The sequence below is a fragment of the Xenopus tropicalis genome, chromosome 5 (genome assembly GCF_000004195.4).
Source record: "Xenopus tropicalis strain Nigerian chromosome 5, UCB_Xtro_10.0, whole genome shotgun sequence".
Classification (NCBI taxonomy): domain Eukaryota; kingdom Metazoa; phylum Chordata; class Amphibia; order Anura; family Pipidae; genus Xenopus; species Xenopus tropicalis.
The window spans coordinates 153,020,372-153,038,924 of record NC_030681.2 but is presented as its reverse complement, the minus strand read 5'-3'; the positions used below and the strand labels follow the sequence as shown (position 1 = coordinate 153,038,924).

Here is an 18,553-nt window from a genome sequence, read left to right as displayed (position 1 = left end):
AATATTCCTCTCCACATCATACTAACAGTTAATTCTAATATAACCAACGCTCTAAAATCTAGCCGGGCAGGCCTTTTCTAACCAAGATATATATATATATATATATATATATATATAAATAAAGTAAAAGCCTTCTGTAAGGAGTTGCCCATATAAATAGCGCTGTATGTAAGATATATAGGAACTGCCCACTGACCAGCCAGCCCCTCCCCTAACCTCAGCACGTCACTTTCCCCGCAGGCGTCAGGTCGCGTCCAGCGGTTGCTAGGAGACGCCAGTGCCGACGCTTGATTGGCAGCAGGAGGGAGGTTTGGAACACAAACCTTAGGGGCGGGGCCCTAGCGCTGTAATCCCGAATGTGGAGCTGTCTGTCAGCCAAGGGGGTCTCTGCCTGCGGGTGACGTCACTGGGCTCAGTCCGGTAGCGGAGTGAGATGGCGGCAGCCCGGGCAGCTCTGGGGCCGGCGAGAGGCGAGTAGTGAGTTACAGGTACTGCGCCCCCCACCGGTGCCCTGGGCTACTAACCTGCTAGCCTACCTGACCCGGCTTGCACTCCTGCCCATTAGCCCACCCTCATGCCCATTAGCCCACCTTCCTGCCCTAATACTTCTGCCCTTTACCCCATGCCACTTGCCCTTTTCTTCTATACCTGCACTCTTGCCCCTTCCTCTTGTCACTGCATTGCTGCCCCTTACCCCTCCCTCCTGCCCTACCCTCTTGCCCCTTACCCCTCCCTCCTGTCCTGCCCTCTTGCCCCTTACCCCTCCCTCCTGCCCTACCCTCTTGCCCCTTACCCCTCCCTCCTGTCCTGCCCTCTGGCCCCTTACCCCTCCCTCCTGTCCTGCCCTCTTGCCCCTTACCCCTCCCTCCTGTCCTGCCCTCTTGCCCCTTACCCCTCCCTCCTGCCCTGCCCTGCCCTCTTGCCCCTTACCCCTCCCTCCTGTGCTACACTCCTGCCCCTTACCCCTCCCTCCTGCCCTCTTGCCCCTTACCCCTCCCTCCTGTCCTGCCCCTTACCCCTCCCTCCTGCCCTGCCCTCTTGCCCCTTACCCCTCCCTCCTGTCCTGCCCTCTTGCCCCTTACCCCTCCCTCCTGTCCTGCCCTCTTGCCCCTTACCCCTCCCTCCTGTCCTGCCCCTTACCCCTCCCTCCTGTCCTGCCCTCTTGCCCCTTACCCCTCCCTCCTGTCCTGCCCCTTACCCCTCCCTCCTGTGCTACACTCCTGCCCCTTACCCCTCCCTCCTGCCCCTTACCCCTCCCTCCTGCCCCTTACCTCTCCCTCTTGCCCCTTACCCCTCCCTCCTGCCCCTTACCCCTCCCTCCTGCCCCTTACCTCTCCCTCTTGCCCCTTACCCCTCCCTCCTGCCCCTTACCCCTCCCTCCTGCCCCTTACCTCTCACTCTTGCCCCTTACCCCTCCCTCCTGTTCCTGCCCTCTTGCCCCTTACCCCTCCCTCCTGTTCCTGCCCTCTTGCCCCTTACCCCTCCCTCCTGTGCTACACTCCTACCCCTTACCCCTCCCTCCTGCCCCTTACCCCTCCCTCTTGCCCTTAGATTGTAAGCTCACTGGGGCAGGGACTGATGGGAATGTGATAGGGGCCTTAGATTGTAAGCTCACTGGGGCAGGGACTGATGGGAATGGGATAGGGACCTTAGATTGTAAGCTCACTGGGGCAGGGACTGATGGGAATGGGATAGGGACCTTAGATTGTAAGCTCACTGGGGCAGGGACTGATGGGAATGGGATAGGGACCTTAGATTGTAAGCTCACTGGGGCAGGGGACTGATGGGAATGTGATAGGGACCTTAGATTGTAAGCTCACTGGGGCAGGGACTGATGGGAATGGGATAGGGACCTTAGATTGTAAGCTCACTGGGGCAGGGACTGATGGGAATGTGATAGGGACCTTAGATTGTAAGCTCACTGGGGCAGGGACTGATGGGAATGAGATAGGGACCTTAGATTGTAAGCTCACTGGGGCAGGGACTGATGGGAATGGGATAGGGACCTTAGATTGTAAGCTCACTGGGGCAGGGGCTGATGGGAATGGGATAGGGACCTTAGATTGTAAGCTCACTGGGGCAGGGACTGATGGGAATGTGATAGGGACCTTAGATTGTAAGCTCACTGGGGCAGGGACTGATGGGAATGAGATAGGGACCTTAGATTGTAAGCTCACTGGGGCAGGGACTGATGGGAATGGGATAGGGACCTTAGATTGTAAGCTCACTGGGGCAGGGACTGATGGGAATGGGATAGGGACCTTAGATTGTAAGCTCACTGGGGCAGGGGCTGATGGGAGTGATGTATAGTCTGTGCAGGGGGCTGTGGGATATGTCAGTGCTATAAACATAAATGATAATACAATTGTACAGGATTAGGAGGAGTATCGCCGGCACTCTCACTGGCACATATTGTGTTACACTCTCACACTGACGCTCTCTCCCTGTCTCTCTCTCAGCAGGGGGGACGCACACACAGCAGCGCCATGGAGACCAACCTGCAGAAGAGGAAGGACGGCAGGAAGGCCCTGCGCGTTAAGGTCATCAGCATGGGGAATGCCGAAGTGGGCAAGGTAATGGCACCTTCTCTTGGGAACCCGCTCGCCAGTCTGTGCTTATGGGCAACGGGGGAAAAATATAAATTATTCTTATAGAATGGCCAATTCTCAGCAACTTTTCAATTGCTCTTCATTATTTATTTATTATAGTTTTTGAATAATTGCAGCTTTCAAATGGGGGTCGCTGACCCCGGCAACCACAATCTCCTGCTCTGTGAGGCTCCAGTTTAATTGTTATTGTTACTTTTTTAAACTTATTTTTCTATTTTGCTACCCTCCTATTCATATACCAGTCTCTCATTCAGACCACTCCCTGGTTGCTAAGGTAATTTGGACCCTAGCAACCAGATAGTTTCTGAAACGCCAAACTGGAGAGCTGTCGGCGGTTTGTGAATACGGCTCTGGCGCCAGTATAACGACCCGACAATAAGTCGTTACTGTCAGAATGATGTAGTGTGGGCCGGTGTGCGTGTGTGCCCCCCATCTGTTTTACAGCCGCCCGCCACTCACATTCACTAACTGCCACTCAGATTTACTGCTGCTTCACTTCTTCCTTCAGAGCCGTTGGGTATAGTGCAGCAAGGTGGGAAAAATTTGCCCGACCCCGGTAACCCATAGCAACTGAAATAGATGTTGATCTTCATTATGTTCATGGCACATAATTTCTTGCTTTTCCTGTTGCAGTTGGTCTTTAAGTTGTAAACGTTTTATGATTGGTGGGAGGAGCTACATAAATACCCCACGTTCCCAAGGGTTTAACGGCACATTCCCGGCTAATTGTGCATGTCCCTTTAACACATTCCTTGTCACGCTGAACTGGGACAGCGCTCAGGTCCGACTGTGGTACTGCCAAGGCACGTAGGGACATGCCCCCCAGCTCCCTGTACATTGCTGGTAATAGGAACTGCAGGGGGGCCCCAGTATATCTGTAACCTTGTTATGGGCTAAGGGGGCCCAGCCTGAAGGCCAGTTAGGGGGAGATTTGGGGTGAGTGCTTATTTGTGCCCTGGGTACCCCTGGAACTATAGCAGGGTGACTGTTACCCCAATGTTTCTATATATCTGTAACCTTGTTATGGGCTAAGGGGGCCCAGCCTGAAGGCCAGTTAGGGGGGGATTTGGGGTGAGTGCTTATTTGTGCCCTGGGTACCCCTGGAACTATAGCAGGGTGACTGTTACCCCAATGTTTCTATATATCTGTAACCTTGTTATGGGCTAAGGGGGCCCAGCCTGAAGGCCAGTTAGGGGGGGGATTTGGGGTGAGTGCTTATTTGTGCCCTGGGTACCCCTGGAACTATAGCGGGGTGACTGTTACCCCAATGTTTCTATATATCTGTAACCTTGTTATGGGCTAAGGGGGCCCAGCCTGAAGGCCAGTTAGGGGGGGATTTGGGGTGAGTGCTTATTTGTGCCCTGGGTACCCCTGGAACTATAGCAGGGTGACTGTTACCCCAATGTTTCTATATATCTGTAACCTTGTTATGGGCTAAGGGGGCCCAGCCTGAAGGCCAGTTAGGGGGGGATTTGGGGTGAGTTCTTATTTGTGCCCTGGGTACCCCTGGAACTATAGCGGGGTGACTGTTACCCCAATGTTTCTATATATCTGTAACCTTGTTATGGGCTAAGGGGGCCCAGCCTGAAGGCCAGTTAGGGGGGGATTTGGGGTGAGTGCTTATTTGTGCCCTGGGTACCCCTGGAACTATAGCGGGGTGACTGTTACCCCAATGTTTCTATATATCTGTAACCTTGTTATGGGCTAAGGGGGCCCAGCCTGAAGGCCAGTTAGGGGGGGATTTGGGGTGAGTGCTTATTTGTGCCCTGGGTACCCCTGGAACTATAGCGGGGTGACCCATAGGCAGAAGCAGCACTCAGTGCAGATAAATATAGAGATTATTATTCCTCTAGACAGGAAATGCTGTTTTCCCATTAACCCTTTCCCTGTGCCCCACAGAGCTGCATTATAAAGCGTTACTGTGAGAAGCGGTTCGTGCCCAAGTATCAGGCGACTATAGGGATCGATTATGGAGTAACAAAGTAAGTTGCTGTTGGAGTTACCAGTAGGGGGCAGAGCTTTCTGGGTACAGGTTGCAGCTAAATGAAATTTCCACAGATTCATGCAAACGCCCATCTGCTAATTTACTGAACAGACTGGCCGTGTGTATGAATTGGCTTCTAGGCAGGACAAGCATTCATGTGTGTGTGTGGGGGGGGGGGGGGGGTGGATATGAATATTAAATACAGCCTGCTTACAATCTAAGGTCCCTATCCCATTCCCATCAGTCCCTGCCCCAGTGAGCTTACAATCTAAGGTCCCTATCCCATTCCCATCAGTCCCTGCCCCAGTGAGCTTACAATCTAAGGTCCCTATCCCATTCCCATCAGTCCCTGCCCCAGTGAGCTTACAATCTAAGGTCCCTATCACATTCCCATCAGTCCCTGCCCCAGTGAGCTTACAATCTAAGGCCCCTATCACATTCCCATCAGTCCCTGCCCCAGTGAGCTTACAATCTAAGGTCCCTATCCCATTCCCATCAGTCCCTGCCCCAGTGAGCTTACAATCTAAGGTCCCTATCACATTCCCATCAGTCCCTGCCCCAGTGAGCTTACAATCTAAGGTCCCTATCCCATTCCCATCAGTCCCTGCCCCAGTGAGCTTACAATCTAAGGTCCCTATCCCATTCCCATCAGTCCCTGCCCCAGTGAGCTTACAATCTAAGGTCCCTATCCCATTCCTATCAGCCCCTGCCCCAGTGAGCTTACAATCTAAGGTCCCTATCTCATTCCCATCAGTACCTGCCCCAGTGAGCTTACAATCTAAGGTCCCTATCACATTCCCATCAGCCCCTGCCCCAGTGGAGCTTACAATCTAAGGGCCCTATCACATTCCCATCAGCCTCTGCCCCAGTGGAGCTTACAATCTAAGGGCCCTATCACATTCCCATCAGTCCCTGCCCCAGTGGAGCTTACAATCTAAGGGCCCTATCACATTCCCATCAGCCCCTGCCCCAGTGGAGCTTACAATCTAAGGTCCCTATCACATTCCCATCAGTCCCTGCCCCAGTGGAGCTTACAATCTAAGGTCCCTATCACATTCCCATCAGTCCCTGCCCCAGTGGAGCTTACAATCTAAGGGCCCTATCACATTCCAATCAGCCGCTGCCCCAGTGGAGCTTACAATCTAAGGTCCCTATCACATTCCCATCAGCCCCTGCCCCAGTGGAGCTTACAATCTAAGGTCCCTATCACATTCCCATCAGTCCCTGCCCCAGTGGAGCTTACAATCTAAGGTCCCTATCACATTCCCATCAGCCCCTGCCCCAGTGGAGCTTACAATCTAAGGGCCCTATCACATTCCCATCAGTCCCTGCCCCAGTGGAGCTTACAATCTAAGGTCCCTATCACATTCCCATCAGTCCCTGCCCCAGTGAGCTTACAATCTAAGGTCCCTATCACATTCCCATCAGTCCCTGCCCCAGTGAGCTTACAATCTAATGTCCCTATCATATTCCCATCAGTCCCTGCACCAGTGAGCTTACAATCTAAGGTCCCTATCACATTCCCATCAGTCCCTGCCCCAGTGAGCTTACAATCTAAGGTCCCTATCACATTCCCATCAGTCCCTGCCCCAGTGAGCTTACAATCTAAGGTCCCTATCACATTCCCATCAGTCCCTGCCCCAGTGAGCTTACAATCTAATGTCCCTATCATATTCCCATCAGTCCCTGCACCAGTGAGCTTACAATCTAAGGTCCCTATCACATTCCCATCAGTCCCTGCCCCAGTGAGCTTACAATCTAAGGTCCCTATCACATTCCCATCAGTCCCTGCCCCAGTGAGCTTACAATCTAATGTCCCTATCATATTCCCATCAGTCCCTGCACCAGTGGAGCTTACAATCTAAGGTCCCTTTCCCATTCCCATCAGTCCCTGCCCCAGTGGAGCTTACAATCTAAGGTCCCTATAACATTCGCATCAGTCCCTGCCCCAGTGAGCTTACAATCTAAGGTCCCTTTCCCATTCCCATCAGTCCCTGCCCCAGTGGAGCTTACAATCTAAGGCCCCTATCACATTCCCATCAGTCCCTGCCCCAGTGAGCTTACAATCTAAGGTCCCTATCACATTCCCATCAGTCCCTGCCCCAGTGAGCTTACAATCTAAGGTCCCTATCATATTCCCATCAATCCCTGCCCCAGTGAACTTACACACAGACAGATCTTACTCATTCCTGTGACCAAACCAATGACATGCAGTTGGGATCAGGAACTCTACCCTTCAGGGGGCTGACAGACAGAACCTGCTGTCTCTGCTCAGGCACATCAGAGCATTAAGAGGTGTAAGTTACACTGAGCCGGGGGGGGGGGGGGATTAGAGGGTAAAAAAATCTTATAGCTCTCTTATTGGTAGTGCTGCCAGCTAGTGATGTGCAGGTCGAGAAAAACTTAACCCTAACACACCCACTCGCAACCCGGACCCTACCTGACCCGGTTTCCCCCCACTATTTATAGACCCGCTCCTGCCCCACCGATGATGTCACAAAAGAGGCGGGGCGCGTGCCTATAAAGTTGGATGCCGGCAGACAGCAGTGTAAGGACGTGGGTGGGGCGCGAGCGGAAAAGCCCAACCGGAACCGCCTGTGACCCACAGGCCCAACGGGTATTGGGCCGGCCCACACATCACTACTGCCAGCATTCCTATCAAATATAAGAACAGTATCACTTTAATGTTAATATGTTTTCTCACTAATAATAAGATATTATTCTCATTGCTTTGTTTCCAGGGTTCAGCTCAAGGACCGAGAAATAAAGGTCAATATATTCGATATGGCCGGCCATCCATTCTTCTATGAGGTATGATTTAGGCGTGGGATCTTTTCTCTTGCAGTCATGCTGTGGCCAATACTGGGCTCAGGCTGGGGCAGACGGAGCAGTAATACATATAAAGTATAACAGGCTGACTGTGGGCGATAATGTGCCATTCTCATGTCTACCACTAGGTGGGGCATTTAGCAATATAACAATTTCTGAATTCTGAGTTCTGAATTTTTGAATCAGCAGAACAATGGGAAGGGAGCAAGATAGCAGCTCCCAGTAGGTATCAGAATAGCACTCAATAGTAAGAAATCCAAGTCCGGCTTGGGACTCCTCCAGTTACATGGGAGTAGGAGAAACAATAGGTTAGCTGAAAGCAGTTCTAATGTGTAGCGCTGGCTCCTTCTGAAAGCTCAGACTCAGGCACACTTTACTGCTGCGCTGCAAGTTGGAGTGATATCCCCCCCCCCCTTCCCCCCCAACAGCCGATCAGCAGAACAATGGGAAGGGAGCAAGATAGCAGCTCCCAGTAGGTATCAGAATAGCACTCAATAGTAAGAAATCCAAGTCCGGCTTGGGACTCCTCCAGTTACATGGGAGTAGGAGAAACAATAGGTTAGCTGAAAGCAGTTCTAATGTGTAGCGCTGGCTGAAAGCTCAGACTCAGGCACACTTTACTGCTGCGCTGCAAGTTGGAGTGATATCCCCCCCCCTCACCCCCAGCAGCCGATCAGCAGAACAATGGGAAGGGAGCAAGATAGCAGCTCCCAGTAGGTATCAGAATAGCACTCAATAGTAAGAAATCCAAGTCCGGCTTGGGACTCCCCAGTTACATGGGAGTAGGAGAAACAATAGGTTAGCTGAAAGCAGTTCTAATGTGTAGCGCTGGCTCCTTCTGAAAGCTCAGACTCAGGCACACTTTACTGCTGCGCTGCAAGTTGGAGTGATATCCCCCCCCCCCTTCCCCCCCAACAGCCGATCAGCAGAACAATGGGAAGGGAGCAAGATAGCAGCTCCCAGTAGGTATCAGAATAGCACTCAATAGTAAGAAATCCAAGTCCGGCTTGGGACTCCTCCAGTTACATGGGAGTAGGAGAAACAATAGGTTAGCTGAAAGCAGTTCTAATGTGTAGCGCTGGCTGAAAGCTCAGACTCAGGCACACTTTACTGCTGCGCTGCAAGTTGGAGTGATATCCCCCCCCCCCTTCCCCCCCAACACCGATCAGCAGAACAATGGGAAGGGAGCAAGATAGCAGCTCCCAGTAGGTATCAGAATAGCACTCAATAGTAAGAAATCCAAGTCCGGCTTGGGACTCCTCCAGTTACATGGGAGTAGGAGAAACAATAGGTTAGCTGAAAGCAGTTCTAATGTGTAGCGCTGGCTGAAAGCTCAGACTCAGGCACACTTTACTGCTGCGCTGCAAGTTGGAGTGATATCCCCCCCCCCCTCACCGCAAGATAGTAGCTCCCAGTATGTATCACACATTCCTGTGTATTTTAGTGGGTCCAATTTTCAACTGAACAGTGATAAACAGATCAAATAGGGGGTCCCGCTTTACTTTGCCTTTAAAAATGTACTCTTGCCCATTCTCTATGGTTTCTAATGGCTCTTCTCATTAATCCTAGGTTCGCAATGAGTTCTACAAGGACACACAGGGTGTCATATTGGTGTACGATGTTGGCCAGAAGGATTCCTTTGAGTCTTTAGATGCCTGGTTAGCCGAAATGAAACAGGAGCTTGGTTCTCAGGGCAACATTGACAACATTGTCTTTGCTGTGTGTGCCAATAAGGTACTGACCCCTGTGGCACAAAATGGCGCCACTCACTTCTCTCCATTTCTCTGTTTTCTAATGTACAAATCTGTTTTCAGTCTTTAGGGTGGTGGTTATTTGCCTGCGGTTAATCTTGGCTAACTTGGGCGACTAAACGCATTTCAGGGAGGTTAGCCACCCTGAAGTAGCCGAGATTAACCTCTTCAGTTTTCTTTCAGATCCCTGTTATTTTTAAAAAAAAGTCTTTATTAATAACATTATCAGGGCAGCGACAATGTTCCGAGTGGTGCTCCACCAATACAGCGTCATACAACATCAAAGCTTTGTACAGGTATAGGACCCATTATCCAGAATGCTCGGGACCAAGGGTATTCCGGATAAGGGGTCTTTCCGTAATTTGGATCTCTATATATAAGTCTTCTAAAAAATAATAAAACATTAAACTCAATAGGATTGTTTTGCATCCAATAAGGGGTAATTATATCTTAGTTGGGATCAAGTACAGGTACTGTTTTATTATTACAGAGAAAAGGGAATCATTTAACCATGAAATAAACCCAATAGGGCTGTTCTGCCCCCAATAAGGGGTAATTATATCTTAGTTGGGATCAAGTACAGGTACTGTTTTATTATTACAGAGAAAAGGGAATCATTTAACCATGAAATAAACCCAATAGGGCTGTTCTGCCCCAATAAGGGGTAATTATATCTTAGTTGGGATCAAGTACAGGTACTGTTTTATTATTACAGAGAAAAGGGAATCAGTTTTAAAAATCTGAATTATTTGATTAAAATGGAGTCTATGGGAGACAGGCTTTCCGTAATTTGGAGCTTTCTGGATAACGGGTTTCCGGATAAGGGATCCCATACCTGTATACCTTTAAATATACCGCCATCTAGTGGTGCCTCATTTTCATACAATAATACTGTTGCCAATAGCGGAATTATGCAGTGGTGTTAAAAGCCACGTATCTGCCCGTCCTTATCCGTCTCCGATCCTTTGTATCCTCGCTGTCACCTACAATTAAGAAAAAAAAATTTTTTTATTTATATATTTATTTGTGAATGTAAAAAAGTAAGTGGCAGGGCCAATAATATAACCGTTACCATTGGCCCAGGTACAGGCCAAGCAGCTGGGCCCCCCATGCAGTTTTCAATGCAGATTCACATTGGCACAAGTGTTGGAAGGCCAGTTCTGCCCCTGGACAGGGCTTCTAACTTTTGTATCCATAGCGCTTTTTTGCAAAGCAACTGACTTTCTCTCTGGCCCACACGTCTCATTTTAGGCAAAGAATCAAATATCTGAAATCATACCTTGGCCAATTGGTCACCGTTACTTCTAATAGGATTTCTGAGCATAAGTCATTTGATTCACTTAAAGTTTCCCTACGTGTATTATTTTAGTCCAAACCTTTATTGGTGTGGGCGGGCGTATCGTCCGTTACGAGCCGGGCGTCTCGTCCGTTATGAGCCGGGCGTCTCGTCCGTTATGAGCCGGGCGTCTCGTCCGTTATGAGCCGGGCGTATCTTCCGTTATGAGCCGGGCGTATCTTCCGTTGTGAGCCGGGTGTATCGTCCGTTATGAGCCAGGCGTAACGTATCATTCTGGCACCCTGGGGTGGCAGTGGCCGTCGGAATTGGCGGACTGCAGGTATTAAAATCGATTCCTCCTTTCAGATTGACAGCACAAAGCACCGCTGCGTGGATGAAAGCGAGGGGCGGCTCTGGTCTGAGAGCAAAGGATTTCTGTATTTTGAAACGTCGGCGCAGAGCGGGGAAGGAATTAACGAGATGTTCCAGGTACATTATAGCCTCCCAGAAGGGGGTTGTGGGAGCACTCCAAGGCTAAATAGAGTATACAAATACAATGGAAGTGTAACTGATCTGGCCAAATTAACTACAAACATACAAAAATGAGAGGGGGATTGATCAATGCACATTCCCTGGCCCCTGTTTAGGGCCAGATGGCCACCTTGACGTGGTATGGGGGCTTACCAATCTTATGATCATAATTTTGTAACAAAAAAACCCTCTTTTTGTCAATACATGCACTAGCATATATAAGTTACTTATGAAACAGGGGGCCAGGGAATGTGCATTGATCAATCCCCCTCTCTTTTTTTTCTGTATACATTATAGGCTCCGCCTTCCTTTCTCTCACTTTATATGCTGTGAGGTTTTGCATCTCCCCCCCCCCCCATCCCGAGCAGCCATGGCCGCTCCCCAAATAACATTAGCAGATTTATATATTATCTTTAATTGAATGATTACATTAAACTAAACAGTATACATTATTATTACAGGGGTTTATGTCCCCTTTAAACCCTGGATAGAATTGCAGATGTCTGGTAAAGAGAACCCTGCCTGTGTCTGATGGAGCCTGCTCCTTCTTCTGTTTAAAGAATAAGTAAAAATAAAAAAAAATCTCTGTACAGTCCCAGAATAACATACCTTTCTCCCTGCATCCAGAGTTATTTAGATTCCTTATTACAGCCAGTTCAACTGCAGCTATTTTACCAACTTCCTTGTCCAGCATTAAGCTCCGCCCCTTTTGCTTTCTAAGCCCTCCTTTTCTTTCCGACTATGATGACCTTCTGAGGATGCCCAATAGGCACTTTTTGAGGTCTTCATATTCAAGAGAGAGGAGGAGTGGTCAGAAAGGGCTTTGCAGGGGCGGAGCTTCACACTAGACAATGAAGTAAGTAAAAGAGCTGCAGTTCAGCTGCTTGTAGTAAAGAAACAAAATGAATCTGCGTGCAGGTAGAAGGGTATTCTGGGGGCTGTTTAGAGTAATTAAGGGGATTTTAAAATGGAAGGCTGCTGCTTTGAAGCTATTTGGTTCTCTACTGGCCTGATTGTAGTAGTAGTAGTAGTGTGTTTTCTGTTGTAATTTACCTTTTTTCTTGCTTGTTCAGGCCTTTTATTCGGCTATTGTGGATTTATGTGATAACGGCGGGAAGAGGCCGGTGTCGGCCATAAACATTGGCTTCACTAAAGAGCAAGCAGATTCAATACGCAGGATCCGTGGCAGCAAGGACAGCTGGGACATGCTGGGGGTGAAGCCTGGGGCCACAAGGTAAAGTCTGCAGTGCAGAAGTAGCAGGTGATGGGTATACACCATAATGAGTTTGCCAAAGGCTTCTTGTAACCCATAGCAACCAATCAGATGTAGGTTTGAATTAACTGCACTAGACCTAAAAAGGTGACTGGTAGCAAAGTGCCCGGGGCAAACTGCTTATGCTCAGGTAAATGGCTGCCACTAACCCAGTGCCACTGATACCCCACACAGGACACATTCAATACCTAACCCAGTGCCACTGATACCCCACACAGGACTCATTCAGTACCTAACCCAGTGCCACTGATACCCCACACAGGACACATTCAGTACCTAACCCAGTGCCACTGATACCCCACACAGGACACATTCAGTACCTAACCCAGTGCCACTGATACCCCACACAGGACACATTCAGTACCTAACCCAGTGCCACTGATACCCCACACAGGACTCATTCAGTACCTAACCCAGTGCCACTGATACCCCACACAGGACACATTCAGTACCTAACCCAGTGCCACTGATACCCCACACAGGACACATTCAGTACCTAACCCAGTGCCACTGATACCCCACACAGGACACATTCAGTACCTAACCCAGTGCCACTGATACCCCACACAGGACACATTCAGTACCTAACCCAGTGCCACTGATACCCCACACAGGACACATTCAGTACCTAACCCAGTGCCACTGATACCCCACACAGGACACATTCAGTACCTCAGCGTTTTTCAACCACTGTTCCGCGGCACACTAGTGTGCCGCGAGATGCTGACTGGTGTGCCGTAGGCAGGGCCGCAATTTTTACTTTCAAAGGGGGCCCGGCGATGCTACAGTTTTTCTTAGTAGCCCTTTAATAAAATCCGGGCCCTGTCATTGGTTGCGCCCCGTGTGTACGGGTGACGTCATTACGCACGGGGTGCAACGTTATAAAAGGGCCTGTGTGCGGTCGCGTGTAGGCAGAAGTGAAGAGGCGGCGCGCCTGAGGGATACGAAGATGCTGCTGAAGCCACCAGAGAAGCCGCCGAAGAGCAGAAGTAAAATGCTGCTGGGCACCAATGTATTAGGGGGGGCCACGTGGCACACTGACTTATGGGGGCACTGCTGCTGGGCACCAATGTACTAGGGGGGCTGGCTCTTGGCACCAATGTACTGGGGGGCACTGCTGCTGGGCACCAATGTACTAGGGGGGCACTGCTCTTGGCACCAATGTACTAGGGGGGCACTGCTGCTGGGCACCAATGTACTAGGGGGGCACTGCTCTTGGCACCAATGTACTAGGGGGGCACTGCTGCTGGCACCAATGTACTAGGGGGGCACTGCTCTTGGCACCAATGTACTAGGGGGGCACTGCTGCTGGGCACAGAGTTAAATTTTTTAACATTTTCTAATGGTGGTGTGCCTCGTGATTTTTTTCATGAAACAAGTGTGCCTTGGCCCAAAAAAGGTTGAAAAACACTGCAGTACCTAACCCAGTGCCACTGATACCCCACACAGGACACATTCAGTACCTAACCCAGTGCCACTGATACCCCACACAGGACACATTCAGTACCTAACCCAGTGCCACTGATACCCCACACAGGACATATTCAGTACCTAACCCAGTGCCACTGATACCCCACACATAACAGATTCAGTACCTAACCCAGTGCCACTGATACCCCACACAGGACATATTCAGTACCTAACCCAGTGCCACTGATACCCCACACAGGATATATTCAGTACCTAACCCAGTGCCACTGATACCCCACACAGGATATATTCAGTACCTAACTCAGTGCCACTGATACCCCACACAGGACATATTCAGTACCTAACCCAGTGCCACTGATACCCCACACAGGACTCATTCAGTACCTAACCCAGTGCCACTGAAACCCCACACAGGACACATTCAGTACCTAACCCAGTGCCACTGATACCCCACACATAACAGATTCAGTACCTAACCCAGTGCCACTGATACCCCACACAGGACATATTCAGTACCTAACCCAGTGCCACTGATACCCCACACATAACAGATTCAGTACCTAACCCAGTGCCACTGATACCCCACACAGGACATATTCAGTACCTAACCCAGTGCCACTGATACCCCACACAGGATATATTCAGTACCTAACCCAGTGCCACTGATACCCCACACAGGATATATTCAGTACCTAACTCAGTGCCACTGATACCCCACACAGGACATATTCAGTACCTAACCCAGTGCCACTGATACCCCCACACAGGACATATTCAGTACCTAACTCAGTGCCACTGATACCCCACACAGGACATATTCAGTACCTAACTCAGTGCCACTGATACCCCACACAGGACACATTCAGTACCTAACCCAGTGCCACTGATACCCCACACAGGACACATTCAGTACCTAACCCAGTGCCACTGATACCCCACACAGGACACATTCAGTACCTAACCCAGTGCCACTGATACCCCACACAGGACATATTCAGTACCTAACCCAGTGCCACTGATACCCCACACATAACAGATTCAGTACCTAACCCAGTGCCACTGATACCCCACACAGGACATATTCAGTACCTAACCCAGTGCCACTGATACCCCACACAGGATATATTCAGTACCTAACCCAGTGCCACTGATACCCCACACAGGATATATTCAGTACCTAACTCAGTGCCACTGATACCCCACACAGGACATATTCAGTACCTAACCCAGTGCCACTGATACCCCACACAGGACTCATTCAGTACCTAACCCAGTGCCACTGATACCCCACACAGGACACATTCAGTACCTAACCCAGTGCCACTGATACCCCACACATAACAGATTCAGTACCTAACCCAGTGCCACTGATACCCCACACAGGACATATTCAGTACCTAACCCAGTGCCACTGATACCCCACACATAACAGATTCAGTACCTAACCCAGTGCCACTGATACCCCACACAGGACATATTCAGTACCTAACCCAGTGCCACTGATACCCCACACAGGATATATTCAGTACCTAACCCAGTGCCACTGATACCCCACACAGGATATATTCAGTACCTAACTCAGTGCCACTGATACCCCACACAGGACATATTCAGTACCTAACCCAGTGCCACTGATACCCCACACAGGACATATTCAGTACCTAACTCAGTGCCACTGATACCCCACACAGGATATATTCAGTACCTAACCCAGTGCCACTGATACCCCACACAGGACTCATTCAGTACCTAACTCAGTGCCACTGATACCCCACACAGGACTCATTCAGTACCTAACCCAGTGCCACTGATACCCCACACAGGACATATTCAGTACCTAACCCAGTGCCACTGATACCCCACACAGGACTCATTCAGTACCTAACTCAGTGCCACTGATACCCCACACAGGACTCATTCAGTACCTAACTCAGTGCCACTGATACCCCACACAGGACTCATTCAGTACCTAACCCAGTGCCACTGATACCCCACACAGGACATATTCAGTACCTAACCCAGTGCCACTGATACCCCACACAGGACATATTCAGTACCTAACCCAGTGCCACTGATACCCCACACAGGACATATTCAGTACCTAACCCAGTGCCACTGATACCCCACACAGGACATATTCAGTACCTAACTCAGTGCCACTGATGCCACAGATCGCTCCTCTCATTGCCAAGTCCAGTTGTATCTGACTAATTTAGTCAATTTCCGCACTTGCACCACTGACACCACCTTTACCAAATGCCGAGATTCTATTTTTGATGTAAATCTGCCTTCCATGCTTTGCAGGGATGAGGTTAATAAAGCCTACCGCAAACTCGCCGTGCTGCTTCACCCGGACAAGTGCGTGGCGCCGGGCAGCGAGGATGCCTTTAAAGCGGTTGTGAACGCACGGACCGCGCTGCTAAAGAACATCAAATAGAGGCGGCAGTCTGGGTTACACCCCGGTGGGGTGGCAGCGAGGTCAGGCTCAACAAAAAAAATCAATTCTCATTTCTGAATGGAATGGCTTTGTACCGCAGGCACATCCATTACTGTCTGTGGGGGGAGAAGAATGGGACGTACCAACTGTTCTGTTAAGCACACTGACTATTCCTAACCCTCTGGGACACAACTACTGATTTGTACGTGATTTAGAGCACATACAGCACTACACCCCCCACTCCTGTATATAATGCACCTCGCCCCTACCCACAGTCCTGGGTGGATCTGTCACAGCGTTAGTGGGTTCCATGAAGGCAGGAAGTGAATCGGACACAGTGCTTTTGTATGATTGGCCGGACGACGCTGACCCATTTATTTTTTGAGTCGCTCAGTGATTGGTGCAGCAGCAGAGGAGGAAGTGCACAGGTTTCACTTCCTGCTGTTCCTATTATCTGGGAGGCTGAGCAAACAATGGAGAGTTGGCCGTACGAATCTGCAGGCCGATTGCTCGGATTCCATAGAGGAGCAGCCGGTGTATGGCCACCCTTAGTCACCATAGGACTCTACTGGGTCAGCCCTCAGTCTCTTGTTTTAAAGGGGTTGGGGGGGGTTATGAAAAATACACCACTCTGCCACCCCCCCCCCTACGTTTTGTGTCAGGTTTGAATACACTATTCAGTTTACATATGAGCCACAGGAGGGCGCCATTTTGCTGGAGTTGACACATAAGCACAGTAGTTACGTTTACAGCACAAATATGCAGAGACACAAGGCTTCCTGGGCAGAATAACGTTTGCCAGAACATTTATAAAATATATATATAAACCTAATGTGTATTATATATATGTAACATTGTGGTTTGTATACACGTGCACCCTGGCTGTTTAAAGGCTTATTATCATCAGAAAACAAGTGTTCTCACCTTGAAAACCGGCAATAATTTATAGTTTTTTTATGAATGTTTTGAATGTTACCTATTTACCTGCCTATTTCCTTAAGCTTCTATCTCAACCCTACAACTTGGGGAGATAAGAAAAGGAACACTGTCACTTTAAGACATCATTTCCCTTTTATATTCCAGGTATAGGATCTGTTATCCAGAATAGTGATGCACCAAATCCACTAGTTTCAGATTAGGCCGAACCCCGTGGATTCAGACAAATCCGTATCCTGCTGAAAAAGGCCAAATCCCGAACCAAATCCTGGAGTTGGTGTATCCATAAACCCAATAGGGCTGTTCTGCCCCCCAAAAAGGGGTAATTATATCTTAGTTGGGATCAAGTACAGATACTGTTTTATTATTACAGAGAAAAGGGAATCATTTAACCATGAAATAAACCCAATAGGGCTGTTCTGCCCCAATAAGGGGTAATTATATCTTAGTTGGGATCAAGTACAGGTACTGTTTTATTATTACAGAGAAAAGGGAATCATTTAACCATGAAATAAACCCAATAGGGCTGTTCTGCCCCCAATAAGGGGTAATTATATCTTAGTTGGGATCAAGTACAGGTACTGTTTTATTATTACAGAGAAAAGGGAATCATTTAACCATGAAATAAACCCAATAGGGCTGTTCTGCCCCCAATAAGGGGTAATTATATCTTAGTTGGGATCAAGTACAGGTACTGTTTTATTATTACAGAGAAAAGGGAATCATTTAACCATTAAATAAACCCAATAGGGCTGTTCTGCCCCAATAAGGGGTAATTATATCTTAGTTGGGATCAAGTACAGGTACTGTTTTATTATTACAGAGAAAAGGGAATCATTTAACCATTAAATAAACCCAATAGGATTGTTCTGCCCCAATAAGGGGTAATTATATCTTAGTTGGGATCAAGTACAGGTACTGTTTTATTATTACAGAGAAAAGGGAATCATTTAACCATGAAATAAATCCAATAGGGCTGTTCTGCCCCCAATAAGGGGTAATTATATCTTAGTTGGGATCAAGTACAGGTACTGTTTTATTATTACAGAGAAAAATGAGATCATCACATGGCTCAAAGGAATCAGCTAGAAACACATGACAGGAAGGAAGTAGGTATGTGTGCCAGGCAATATGTAGCCAGAAAGTCCATGCTGGCTACAGGTAAAAACAAACACTTGTGTTATGGTGATAGTTGGCTTTTAACCAGATACAATTCCCCTGTAAGTGATGCTGGTGGTCAGTAGCCCCCCTGTACTAATAGCCCCCCTGTACTAAACTGGTGTATTGGTTATTACACTTACATACAGATAAGCACAATTATATCATTACCTAGCAGCTCTTCATTATAAGTGTAATTATATTCAGTGGGTAGAACAGAAGGGCTTGTGGGTAATGATACAATACATACTGGCCTGTGTAGGCTGATCTGATTGGCTGCCGCTCTGCAAATGGATTATGCCAGCAATGTGCTCTTTAAGATGGCTTCCAAGGGCCGT

General features: G+C 48.9%; 1 protein-coding gene across 2 annotated transcripts; it reads left to right on the top strand.

The window, feature by feature from the left end:
- The first annotated feature begins 315 nt into the window (after nt 1–315).
- Nucleotides 316–17,060, top strand: LOC100486435 (DnaJ heat shock protein family (Hsp40) member C27). Of its 2 annotated transcripts, none has more exons than XM_031903100.1 (8): nt 316–488; nt 2,463–2,573; nt 4,509–4,591; nt 7,335–7,404; nt 8,992–9,156; nt 10,816–10,938; nt 12,054–12,214; nt 15,989–17,060. In XM_031903100.1, the coding sequence occupies exons 2-8, from the start codon at nt 2,487–2,489 to the stop codon at nt 16,119–16,121; spliced, it is 822 nt and encodes a 273-aa protein (XP_031758960.1). In that variant the 5' UTR covers nt 316–488; nt 2,463–2,486; the 3' UTR covers nt 16,122–17,060. The 2 variants fall into 2 exon arrangements, with proteins under 2 accessions (XP_031758960.1, XP_031758959.1); XM_031903099.1 differs by having other exon boundaries at nt 2,460–2,573.
- Nucleotides 17,061–18,553: the final 1,493 nt, after the last annotated feature.